At 37.7% G+C, this 13,680-nt stretch overlaps 1 protein-coding gene across 1 annotated transcript in view; it reads left to right on the top strand.

The window, feature by feature from the left end:
• The first annotated feature begins 7,220 nt into the window (after nt 1-7,220).
• LOC131403157 (centrosomal protein kizuna-like) overlaps nt 7,221-13,680 on the top strand; it is a 67,030-nt gene continuing 60,570 nt past the window's right edge. Inside the window, exons 1-2 of the mRNA XM_058537483.1 lie at nt 7,221-7,863; nt 8,263-8,578. Of these exons, the coding sequence (XP_058393466.1) occupies nt 7,221-7,863; nt 8,263-8,578 (959 nt within the window). The remainder of the gene's footprint in view (nt 7,864-8,262; nt 8,579-13,680) is intronic.

Raw genomic sequence — 13,680 nt, 5'->3', positions numbered from 1 at the left:
ACTCTTAGGAATGACGTAATGGCCTCTTTGGATGGTGAAATTGCAATATCCTCTAAGGCAATCTTGACCCAACAATTTTATTTCTAGGAAGCTGTCCCACTAGTATTGTCACGTTTGCAGATAGACATACACTCAAGGATATTGTTGCAGCATGGTTTGCAGTGGTAGATGGTGGGAAACAAACCAAGGTCCATCAAAATGAGACTGGTTAAATAAATTATGGTGCATCTATAGAACAGGATAATATGCAGCTGTTAAAATTGCAATATAGTCTCTTTGCCAGTCCAACAAGTAAGAAACTTAGAAGTCACCACTCCATCCTAACAAGTAAAAACACAAACAAACCAAAAAATCAGCAACTCTTCTTCAGTCTGTCAGAGAAGTGAGATCATAGGGCAGTCCACTACTCCTAAAATTGGAGGGACCACCAGGTGCATAGAGAAAACACAACTTACCAGAACAGAGCTGAAACCTCTACAATAACCAGTGCTGAGGGAGAGAAACCTCAACTGTAACTGACAAATTGCTGGAGGCTCAGTGTAAATAGGTTCAAGAGATTAAAAACTCCAGGGGGACTAGTCATAGGGAGACTCCCCTCTTCTGTGAGTTTACAGGTCCTCACAGTGAACATCAGAGAAAAATTCCCTCATAATTCAGGTAGAGGAATGGGGAAAAGGAACCATTTTTGAAATGCACTAGAGCATTCTGTTCTTAGCAGTATCTGCCCTCAGGAGAAGCTATTTAACCAGAGCCTAACTGATCTAGGGAAAGGGAAATACCCAACTCCAGAAGGCCCTAGGCTTCTATGTGGAGAAAAGGAAATAACCAATTCCAGCCCCTTCTAGCCTTGAACCTAAAATTGCTCTAAAAAGATGATGTCTTAAAAATCAGTTGACTTAGATGCATGGATTTATTTCTGGACTCTCAGTTCTGTTTCATTCATCTGTATGTCTGTCCTTATGCCAGTACAGACTAGAATTACTCTAGTTTTGTAGTAAGTTTTGAAATTGGGAAGTGTGAGTCCTCCACTTGCAAAGTCCAACTTTGCACTTCTGTGGAAGATTTTTTTGGCTATTCTAGGTCCCTTGTATTTCCATATGAATTTTAGTATCAGCTTGTCAATTTCTGAAAAAATGCCAGCTGGGATTTTGATAGAGATTGCTTTGAATCTGTAAATCAGTTTAGGAGTATTGTTGTCTTATCAACATTAAGTCTTACATTGCTTGTACACAGAATGTGTTTCCATTTGTTTATGTCTTCTTTAATTTCTTTCTTCAATGTTTTATAGTTTTCAGTGTATTTGTCTTGCACTTCTTTGTTAAATTTATTCTGTTGTATTTTATTCTTTTTGATGCTATTGTAAATGGAATTGTTTTCTGATGTCAATTTCAGATTGTTTATTGCTAATGTATAGAAGTACATTATTTCTATTTATATATTGATCTTGTATCTTACAACCTTGCAGAACTTGTTTATTAGCTCTGTTTGTTCCTTGTGGAGTCCTTTATATAAGATCACGTTATCTTCAAATAGAGATAGATTTACAGTGATGCATCACTTAATGATTTGGATATGTTTTGAGGAATGCATTGTTAGGCAATTTCACTGTTGTGCAAACATCATAGAGTGTACTTACACAAATCTAGATGGTATAGCCTACTACACACCTAGGCTATATGGTACTAGTCTTTTGGAACTACCGTCATATGTGCAGTGTGTCATTGACTGAAACATCATTATTCAGCACGTGACTACTTTTTCTTTTGCAGTTTAGATGCCTTTCGTTTCTTTTTCTTGTCATACTTCCTGGCTAGAATCTGCAGTACAGTGTTAAATAGAAGTGATGAGAGCAGACATTCTTGTGTTAATCTGAATCATAGGGAGAGAGCTTTCAGTCTTTCACTGTTGACTATGATGTTAGCTGTGGGTTTTTCTTAGATGCATTTTATCAAGTTGAGGGAGTTCCCTTCTATTCCTAGTTTGTTGAGTGTTTTTTTCTTATCATGAACACGTTGGATTTTGTCAAATGCTTTTTCTGTCTATGGAGATAATTATTCAGAGGGATTGTCTTTTATTCTATTAATATGGTATATTACATTACTTGATTGTCATATGTTGAACCGACTTTGCATTGCTAGGATAAATCCTCCTTGATCATGGTGTATAATCCCTTTTATATGTTGCTGAATTTGGTTTGCTAGTATTTTATTGAAAATTTTTACATCTGTATTCATAAGAAATATTGGTCTGTAATTTTCTTTTCTTGTGACATCTTTGTCTAGTTTCAGTGTTAGGGACTGGCCTCATAGAATGAGTTGAGAAGTATTTCTTCCTCACCTGTTTTTGGAAGAGTTGATGAAGGATTAGTGTTAATTATTCTTTAAATGTCTGGTAGAATTCACCAGTGAAGCCTTCGGTCCTGGACTTTTCTTTAGGGGAAGTTTTTTGATTACTAATTCAATTGCTTAACTTGTTATAAGCCTATTTAGATTTTCTATTTCTTCTTGAGTAGGTTTTGTTAGTGTGTGTCCATCTAAGAGTTTGTCCAATTCATCTAGGTTATCTAATTTGTTGGCATACAATTATTTTTAGTATGCCTTTATAATCTTTTTTATATCTGTAAGGTAGGTAACATAGTACCCATTTTCATTTCTGATTTACTTAGTAATTTAAATCTTCTCTCTATTTTTTTTTTTTTTTTTTGGTCAGTCTAGCTAAAGGTATCTCAATTTGTTGATCTTTTCAAAGAATCAGCTTTTGGTTTTGTTGATTTTCTGTATTGCTTTTCTCTTCTCTAATTCATTTATTTCTGCCCTAATCTTTATAATTTTCTTCCTTCTGCTTGCTTTGGATTTAATTTGCTCTTCTTTTTCTAATTTCTTAACATGGAAGTTTAGGTTACTGATTTGAGTTCTTTCTTCTTTTTTGATATAGACACATACAGCTATGAATTTCCCTAGTCTAAGCACTGCTTCTGATAGGTTTTGGTATGTTGTGTTTTCCTTTTCATTCATCTCAAACTATCTTCTAATTTCCCTTGTGATTTTTTCTTTGACCCATTAATTATTTAAGAGTGTGTTTTCAAATTCCCACATATTTTTGAATTTGCCAAATTTCCTTCCTTTATTGATTTCTAATTTCATTCTATTGTCAGCAGAGTTCATACTTTCAATCCCTTTAAATTTATTGAGACTTCACTTATGGCCTAACATATAGAATGTTCCATGTGCAGTTGAGAAGAATATGTATTCTGCTGTTGGGTGGGTTGAGTCTTCTGTATATGTCTATTGGGTCTCATTGGTTTATAGTTGTTCAAGACCTCTGTTTCCTTATTGATCTTCTATCCAGTTGTTCTATCCATTATTGAATGTGGAGTATTGAAGTCTCCAACTACTATTGTTGAATTGTCTATTTCTCCTTTTAATTCTCTCAGTTTTCGCTTCAGGTATTTTAGGGCTTTGTTGTTAAGATATGTGTAGATATATAGATATAGGTATAGATATCTGTTTCTCATTGTTATAAATTTGTCATAAACTGATCCTTTTATCATTATAAAATGTCCTTTGTCTCAAGTAACAATTTTGTGTCTTAAAGTCTATTTTGTCTGATATTAATATAGCCACTCTAGCTTTCTTTTGGTTACTGTTTGCATAGTATATTTTTTCCATGAAGCTTTGTTCATATACCCTTTTCTGTCTCTTTGCTTGGAACCTCTTTGTGTCTTTGAATCTAAAATGAGTCTCTTTAGACAGCATATAGTTGGATCATGTTTTTTATCCATTCTACCAGTCTCTTACCTTAATGGTAGTATTTATTCCATTTAAACTTAATGTCATTATCGAAAAAGTAGGATTTGCATTTGCCATTGTGCTCTTTGTTTTCTATATATCTTTTTTTGTTCCTTTAATCCTCCATGCTGCCTTCTTTTGCACTAAATATATATTTTCTAGGATACCATTTTAAATCTCTGTCATTTATTTTGCTGTGGGTACCCTACTGTCATAATTAATATCTTAGCTTATAATAATCTAGTTTGGATTAATACCAATTTAATTTAAATAGCATACAAAAACTTTGCTCCTATATAGCTCCATTCTTTTCCCACTCCCTTGTGATGTTATTGTAATACAAACTATATCTTTATATCTTATATGCTACTCATCAACATAGATTTATAATTACTGCTTGATGCACTTGTCTTTTAAATTATATAGGAGAAGAAGAAGAGTTACAAACAAAAAATATATTTATGCTTTGTTTTATATTTCCCAATGTAGTTACCCTTACTAGTGCTATTTATTTCTTACTATGAATGTGAGTTACTGTGTAGTGTCCTTTCATTTCAGCCTGAGGGATTCCCTGTAGTATTTCTTGTAGGGCGGGTATGGTAATGACAAATTTTCTCTGTTTTTGTTTAGCAAGGGATACATCAATTTCTCCTTCATTTTTGAAGGAAAGTTTTGGTAGATATAGAATTCTTGATTGACAGTCTTTTTCTTTCAGCACTTTGAGTATGTTATCCTACTGCCTGCTGGCTTCCATGGTTTCTGATGAGACATCAACTGCTAATCTTATTGAGGATCCCTTATATATGAGGAGTCACTCCTCTGTTTTCACTTTCAAGATTCTCTCTTTTTCTTTGGCTTTCAATAGTTTGATTATGATGTATCTAGGTAAGGATCTCTGAGTTTATCATACTTGGACTTTGTTGAGTTTCTTTAAAGTGTAGATTAATGTTTTTCGTCAAATTTGGGAAGTTTTTGCCATTATTTCTTCAGAATTTCTTTCTGTACCTTTTTCTTTCTCTTCTCCTTCTGGGACTTTCATTGTGCCTATGCTGGTATGCTTGATGGTGTCCCACAGATCTCTCTCTGTTCATTTTCCTTCATTCTTTTTTCTTTCTTTTCCTCAGTCTGATAATCTCCATTGACTTATATTCAAGTTTGTTGATACTTTCTTCTGCCTATTTATATCTGCTGCTGAACCCTTCTAGTGAATTTTTTATTCTGGTGATTGTACTTTTCAACTGCAGAATTTCTATTTGGTTCTTTTTTTTTTTTTTTAATAATTTCTATCTCTTTATTGATAATCTCTTTTTGGACATTGTTCTCATACTTTCCTTTATTTTTTTAGACATGATTTCCCTTAGTTCTTTGAACGTATTTAAAATAGCTAATTTAAAGCCTTTTTCTAGTAAGTCCAACATCTGGGCTTCCTCAGGGATAGTTTCTTTTGACTGCTTTTTTTTTTTTTCCTGTGTATGGGCTTTATTGTCTTGTTTTTTTTCATGTCTCATAATTTTTTGTTACAATTTGGACATTTGAAAATAATAAAATATGACAACTCTGAACATCTGATTCTCTTCCTCTCAGAGTTTGTTGTTGCTGTTTGTTTACTGACTTTCTGGACTAATTATGTAAAGTATTTTTTTGTCATGTGTGGTCACTGAAGGTTCTATTCACTTATTAGTGATCAGCTAATGATTAGACAGAGTTTTTTGAAATGCCTAAAACCAGTAAGTTTCACAGTCTTTGCCAAGGGGCTTTGAGTGTGTCTTCGGGCACACCTTCAGCCCTCATCCAGGCAGTTTACAATTCCACCTTGACCTTTACTAAGTGCTTGCACAGAGCCTCAGGGTAAGCCTGAGGTGAGAGCTTAGGCCCTTCTCAGGACTTTTCCTGAGCATGCCCAAGGCCTGAGCGTGCAGGTAGCCATCTGGATTTCCAGGAGTGTGTTGGAGCTTTTCAAAGCCCCCTATGGACATCTTGTTAACCAGCTTTTCCTTTTAAGGAATTTAAGAATTTTGAGAGGTTCTTATTCTACCATTTTCTCTGACATCTCTGTTCATTTGTTTTTAACATCAAAGTTGTTTCTTTTATTTTTTGGAATAGAAGAGACGGTATATTTGAAGAGAAGCAACACCTGATTCTGTTTCAGCTGTGTTTATGGCATTTTCTGTCTGAACATTTGGGCCTCAGTTTTTCCATATGCAGAAAAGGGGTGCAAATACGTCTCCCCATCTGTTCTGTAGGGCTCTGTGAACTAAATGCTACTGTATATGTGGAGATGCTTTGGTCTCTTTGGAAGAAAAGCACTTAAATTCCTCAAGGCTTCAGGGTTGTTACTTCCAGTTCTGCTTCCTACTGCGCGTCCTTGATCAAGCCACTGAACCAATTGCTTCTGTTTCTTTTTCCACCTCTCCCCTCCCCTCTCTCTTTTCAAGGAAGAGAAAATGTTCATTCTCCTGATAGACATGCCAGTAAATTTAAATTGCTTTAAATGTATTTAAAATTATTTGAAGATGTTCAGGAAAAACTGTTGTTATTTGAGGTTGACTAGAAATTATGGCTGTTTGCACATATGCAGAATATTATAATGCAATCTTGAATGTGATTATTGGAGGGTTTTTGTTTTTTTTTTTTTTTTTTTTTTTTTTTTGTGAGGAGATCAGTCCTGAGCTAACATCCGCCAATCCTCCTCTTTTTTTGCTGAGGAAGACGGCCCTGGGCTAACATCGGTGCCCATCTTCCTCCACTTTATATGGGACGCCGCCACAGCATGGCTTACCAAGCAGTACTTCGGTGCGTGCCCGGGATCCGAACCAGCAAACCCCGGGCCGCCGCAGCGGAGCGCGCGCACTTAACCGCTTGCGCCACCGGGCCGGCCCCTGGAGGGTTTTTTATATTACACATAATACCAGAAATAGAGTTTTGAAACCTCTGGTAGTCCTTTGTATGCATCTCTCTCTCTCCCTCTCCCTTTTTTTTTTTGCCATCAGGTACCTTCCTAGCTCCATCAAATCTGAGCATCTCTGAGGAAAGTGGCTAGAACTCACAGCTTTTTTTTTTTGCTTGTGGTAAAATATACATAACATAAAATTTACCATTTTAACCACATTTAAGTGTACAATTCAGTCGCGTTAAGTACATTCACATAGTTGTGCAATGTATGCATTTCTTTTTGAAAAATATAGATTCCATAGTTCCTTGACAATATTTGCTTTGTGAACCAACACTGTTTTTAAAATTAAAGAGTATGGACTATACCAGGTTTTTGCTCATTCATTTTGTAGGAAGCCATGAGTTTTATAAACATGGTAGCTGTTGATTTCAATGGGCATGCTTCCTTTACCTCATTTCATTTCTGAAAACAACCTAAACAACCTAATTGTTCATACACAATACATTTAACTCACGTCTCTTTTGGTGCTGCAGGTTGCAATGCAGGCAGGGATTAACTTGGGGACAGCTGTGTCAAGAGGATTGTATCAACCAGCAACAATCTTTATGGGCCGCCAAATGTCAGCCATCTCAAGCGCTGGAGATGTTAGTACAGAGCAGAAATCTCCTCAACCCACGAAGAACTTCAGAACAATTCCTGACCCATGTTCACAGCAACAGACAGCCCAGAGCAGTGATGTGACAGACAGCTATGTAGTCTGCACTAATAGTGGCACACAGTGCTTAAATAAGTCTGACAAAATAGATGGAAGGACATCTCTTCAGATTGATGAGAAAATGCCAGTCACAGCCAGCCCATTGTCTGAGGAGGAACAGACTCATTGCTTGGAGATAGGAAGCAACTCACGTCACGGCAAGAGTAATTTATCTGAAAGCAGAAAGTCTGCTGAACTCCATTCCCTGTTACGGGGAAGATTACGTCCAGGGAGCAGAACCACTGATTTAAAGTGTGACAGTTCCAGCAGATCAGGGGCATCAGAGGGAGAAATACTGACACGGGAACATATTGAAGTCAAGGAAGACAGTGCCAGACTACCAGTCGCTCCGATATCCGTCTCAGAATACTGTGCATCTGAAAGGAAGTGTTCTCAAGAGAAGCATTCTGCTCAGGAAGGTTTCTCAGGTGGGGTGAGAGGCTGAGATTGTTTGCTGATTTTTGTTGGTATTTAGTTTTTCTGGGTGGTAGTGGTCTTATGTAAGAACAAAGTGTACTCTCTAATTTTATCTTTTGTCAAAAAACAAAGTACAGTGGTGACTTTGCCAACAAATTCCATTCTAATGAATTCTTAAATATGTATGTGGAAATATTCTTACAAGCGAATTCTCTGATTTTTAAACTCATTGTTATATTTTTAATATATTTAATAAAATATTTTTAATGAGTTTTTAAATACTGTACTTAATCATGGATTGTTTCTACATGTTTTAACTGATGAATAATCCCACTCCGTGAGGTGGAACGTCTTACCTCGCTTCTCCCTGCACTTAGTGATCAGTAGTCTCTTCGTATCCCCTCTTACAGATCATCCTCCTCACGGGGACCCCGAGGCACAGAAGCCCTTCAGGAAAATGCAGCAACAGCAGGAAGAGGAAAGTCTGAGCAGCAGCAGTGACCTCACAGTTGCCGTAAGTGAAGATGGTCTGATTTTAGAGAGTCCAGAACCACAGCCAAATCCCAGTGACAAGATGGAGGGAGAAGATGGAATAGAGGCCTTAAAATTAATCCACTCTGAGCAAGAAAGAGGTGCCCTATCCACCGAAAAACATAATTGTATTTTGCAAACTCTAAGCTCTCCTGATTCAAAAAAGGAATCCTCCACTAACTCACCAACAAGAGAGTAAGCCATTGAATTATTTTTTACTATTCTGTTTTTAATTATAGACATTTTTAGAGATCATTCCACTGGGAATGTATTGTTGAACACTCAGTCATGAATGTATAAGTTCCTTACTCATAAATAATCTCTTAGCAAAGGTCTAATTTGCTTTCTTTTCTTTTTTTATAAAATAGCTTTAAAAGTCTGAATATCATTGAAATCATGGTGATTTGCAGTTTATAATTATATCCAAACAATCCCTGGTTAATTCATAAGTCATTCCCCCCACCCCTACCCTCCAGCCTTTTAAGAAAACAAATCATTTTGAAGTTGTGGTAACACAGAAGGTGACAAACGGTTAAACTTACTAGGAATTCAGCTTTAGAGGCTAGGAACTTTGTATCTAATTAATTTGCTTAATCCTAATATCCCTTGCCATGGTGTCATTTTTGTCATACGATTAAATATGAGTTAATAAGTTCTTCTAAGTGTATATCTAAGCCAGCTTTCCTTTTCTGAATGTAAATATGAGGACGCTGGAATCTTTAATGTTAAATAGGAACAACATCAGTGTTATACATTTTGAGCACTTATTATAATATCCAACTCATGAAAGCTCATGTATAATTTTTTATTATTGATTTGAGGTACTAGGTGGAATTGTGTAGAAAACATGGAAACTGTTGAAAACCAATTCTGCAATGAAAAATAACTCTAATAGCATCAAATCTCTTTTAGGAGTGGAAGGAACCTACGTAATAAACTAAGGTAGATCTCGCCTTTTAAAAATGAGGAAATCAAGGCTAGGGGCATAGGAATGACACGGAGGCCGTTGGGGCAGACCTTCCATACAGCCTGCCTCCCCAACCCACATGCCACCACTAGAATTTTCTGTTACACTGTGATGCTGTCACTCTTTCGCTCCAACAGTCCCAGCAACAGTGAAAAGCCAAGTGGGCATCCTTGTATATGAGGGAATATGTTCTCTTTTAGAGCAGCGTTGCACCTTTAATGTATTGCCTCGTACCATTCATTATCTACTTATGGTGAAAATTTTAATTTATAGTCTGATTGACTTTAAAGTGATGTTCAAGAAATATTTATTAATAGCACATCCAAGTACAAAGTACTTGTACTGTGGATGGAAGAACCAACATGGTTCCTGTCATTGGGAAATTTGATTTATTAGAGTGGCAAGCCAAATGGATTTTTTTGTGTGTGTGTGAGGAAGATCGGCCCTGAGCTAACATCTGCCAATCCTCCTCTTTTTGCTGAGGAAGACTGGCCCTGGGCTAACATCCATGGCCATCTTCCTCCACTTTATATGGGACGCCGCCACAGCATGCCTTGACAAGTGGTGCGTCAGTGCACGCCCGGGATCCAAACCAGCGAACCCCGGGCCGCCGCAGCAGAGCCCACGCACTTAACCGCTTGCGCCACCGGGCTGGCCCCACAATGGATTTTTCTAGTAAGAATACTTCTCTCGTCAAAGAGGTACAGATATTATATACTACATCATCAGAAACTTTATTACTAGAGATAGAATGTATCTGTTTTGGGTTTCGTATTTGTAGGCTTCTTTTTATAGCAATTCATTGGACAAGTAAGTAGTTTGGTGGATTAACTGGGGGACTAGCGTACTTACCCAGGACTCAGGCTTTTTCTGAGATGAAAAAAGTTGGGTATGTGTATAGAATTAAGAATGTTCTATCTCTCCTTCTCCTATATGACTGACTTTTTCCTATGATCTTAAAGCCAAGTTCCTCAGAATTTTGGGATATAGTTTTCCAAAATTTGTTAGAAAATATGGGCATTTGGGGAATTTTTGAATAGTTTGTCCTAATGGAATGGTCCCAGAATGAAAGGTCAGTCAGCAATGGTTGTTTTCTGTCTGTTACCAAATTTGAGCCCATTGATTTTCTGTGGTAAAAGTACTACCCAGGGGCCGGCCCTGTGGCTTAGCGGTTAAGTGCGCGCACTCCGCTGCTGGCGGCCCAGGTTCGGATCCCAGGCGCACACTGACGCACCGCTTCTCGGGCCGTGCTGAGGCCGTGTCCCACGTACAGCAACTAGAAGGATTTGCATCTATGACATACAGCTATCTACTGGGGCTATGGGGGAAAAAATAAATAAATAAACATTTAAAAAAAAAAAAAAGTACTACCCAGGAATAGGTTGAAGGTGGTTTAAATGATCCTGGTTAACCTGCTGACATCCTCACCGCTTTTGAGGTGCTGCATTCTCTTATTTCCTCTTTAGCATGAGCTCTTCTCCTTGCTCTGAGGGTTAATTATTCATCTGAGACTGTAGTGTCATATTTACAGAGCTAATACTATGACCTCAAACGTTCATTATCTCAGTTTACTTTAGGGTCTGTTGGGGGCCTGGAGAAAAGTCACTTGAATGAATTTTAGTTAACAAAGATCGAGAGATGGGACAAAGGAAGACACATAGAAGGATCTGAACAGGAAAGCAGAACCTCTGATTTGATGAGAATGATGATAGATACTATGTTTGAGCACATCTATGTGCCAGCTGAGTTGCTGACCTTGAACATAAAACTTGGTCTTAAGCTTCCTGGCAGTGAAGGGGAAATAGATGTGCGGTATGCAGCGTAGTTTCCATCTGAGGAGAAAAGTGAAATCAAGGGTGACTTTTGGTGCTGTTTTCTCTTGTTTTTTGTTTGTTTTATTTAAAAAAACTTTTTAACAGCTTTATTGAGATATAATTCACGTACCATACAATCCACCCATTTAAAGTGTATAATTCAAGAGTTTTTGGCATATTATATTATTAATATTTAAATGCTGTGTTAAAATGTATATAACATAAAATTTTCCATTTTTAAGTGTACAATTTAGTGACGTTAATTATGTTCATGATATTGTACAACCATCACCACTACCTATTTCCAAAACTTTTTTGTCCTCCTTCTATATTTGTCCTTTTGGTCTATTTCAATTCACATAACATTTTCAAGATTCATCCATGTTGTAGCAGGTATCAGAACTTCATTCCTTTTTAGGCTAAATAATATTCCAGTGTATGGATATACCACATTTTGTTTATCCATTCATCTGTTGATGGACATATGGATTGCTTCTCTGTTTAAAAGCCAAGCATCTTTGAGAAGGTTCATGACCCACTCCCATGGATATTTCCAGATAATTGAAGACCAGCTTGTGCTTCCTGCACAGTTCCTTCATTGCAAGCTATAATTAACATTTCTCACAAGGAAGATACTAGAATGAAGCTGAGTAAAAGCAATGTTGTTAAAAAGGAGGACCTTGAATCTCATTCTTAAAGAGTAGTTTGCTGCAAACATTGGTACAAAGCTCCATGACCTAAAACACCAGACATTTATTATTTTTTAGGTGCCAGGTGGTTGGCCCAGTGTCATTTGGGGCTACAAGAATTATTTGGCCAGGTGTCCCTCATCGTCCAGTAGAGTAGTCCAACCTCAGTCACCTGGTGGTGGTAGCAGGGTTCCCAGCACAGCAAGAGGGCAAGCCCCAGTGCACAAATACTTTAAAATGTCTGCTTGTGTCAGGTTTGCTCATGTCCCATTCGTTAAAGAAAGTCACAGGACCCAGCCTAGAGTCAAGAGGTGAAAAAATATAATCCACCTCTTGATGGGATGAGTGGCAAAGTCACATTGCAAATGATTGCGCACAGGAATGAGAAGATTATGGTTGCTTTTTGCAATCCACCACAGTACTTGAGGACAAATTCAAATGAAGATAACCTCAGTGTGAGTCAAAAGGGTCAGGAAAGGTTTTATCCCGGTGTTGATGCAGCATCTTGAAGGCTGTAAAGGCTTGAATAAGAAGGAGCAGGGAAAGGGGTGAATGAGGTCTGAAGGAAGAGTGCAAGAAGGAATGCAGATACAGAGAACACAAAGGGCGTGGGAGGGCAGAGCAAAGCGTGTGACTAAGGGCTCATTGAGCAGGGCTTGTTGGAGTAAAGGTTTAAAATGTTGCCTGAGTCATGTTTGAGAAAGACCTTGAATATCAGGGTAAAGAATTTAAAGTTCCTTCTCTGTGTTTTCCAGAACTATTGAAGGTTATTTTAAGAGAAGAGTGGTATGGTGAGTAACTTGATTTAGGAAAATTAATCTGACATCATTAGTTTCATCAGGATTAATTGTATACACTGGTGGGCAGAATTCTGAGATGGCCCCTGAGGTTCCTGCCCCCTGATGTACACTCTGTATAATCCCCTCACTTTGCGTGCGGGCAGGACTGTGAGTTTGAAGGATTTCCTTTCTGTGATTAGGCTATGTTACGTGACAGAGATGAAGAATTTTGCAAACATAATGAAAGTCCCCAAATCAGTTGACTTTGAGGTAATCAAAAAGGAATTGTTCGGGGTGGGCCAGACCTAAACATATCAACCTTTAAAAGGGACTGGGCACTTACTGAAATCAGATTCAAAGCAGCTGAGATACTCTCCTGTTCACCTGAAGAAGCAAACTTGCCATCTTGTGACGAAGGCCACGTGGCAGATGATGGTATGTGCCCTGTGGGAGCTGAGGGCCTCAGTCCTATAGCCACGAGGACCTGAATTCTGCCAACAACCAGTGAACTTGGAAGAGGACCCTGAGCTTTAAATGAGTTGCCTGTGAGGAGATGATAAAGATTAAATGAGATCATAAGGGTGAAGCCGTTATCCAATAGGGCTGATCTCTTAAAAGAAGAGGAAGAGACACCAGAGCTTTCTTTCTCTGCCATGTGAGGACACAGTGAGAGGTGGCCATCTGCAAGTCTCACTAGGAACCAAATCAGCTGACACCTTGATCTTGGACTTCCCTGCCTCTAGAATTGCAAAAAATAGATTTTTGTTGTCTAAATCACCCAATTTGTGATATTTTGTTATGGCAACCTGAGCAGACTAATAAACCTGGCTAGAGGTTTATCCATTTTGTTGGGTTTTTCCCCAAAGAACCAGCTTTTTGTCTTTTGATTTTCTTTATTGTTTGCCTATTTTCAATTTCATTGATTTCTGCTCTAAATTTTATTACTTCTTTTCTTCTGCTCACTTTGAATTTAATTTGCTCTTCTCTTTTCTAGTTTCCTAAGGTGGGAGCTTAGATTATTGACTTTTAGAGCTTTCTTCTTTTCTAA

This window comes from Diceros bicornis, unplaced genomic scaffold (assembly GCF_020826845.1).
Source record: "Diceros bicornis minor isolate mBicDic1 unplaced genomic scaffold, mDicBic1.mat.cur scaffold_55_ctg1, whole genome shotgun sequence".
Classification (NCBI taxonomy): Eukaryota; Metazoa; Chordata; class Mammalia; order Perissodactyla; family Rhinocerotidae; genus Diceros; species Diceros bicornis.
This window is presented reverse-complemented; position numbering and strand designations above follow the sequence as displayed.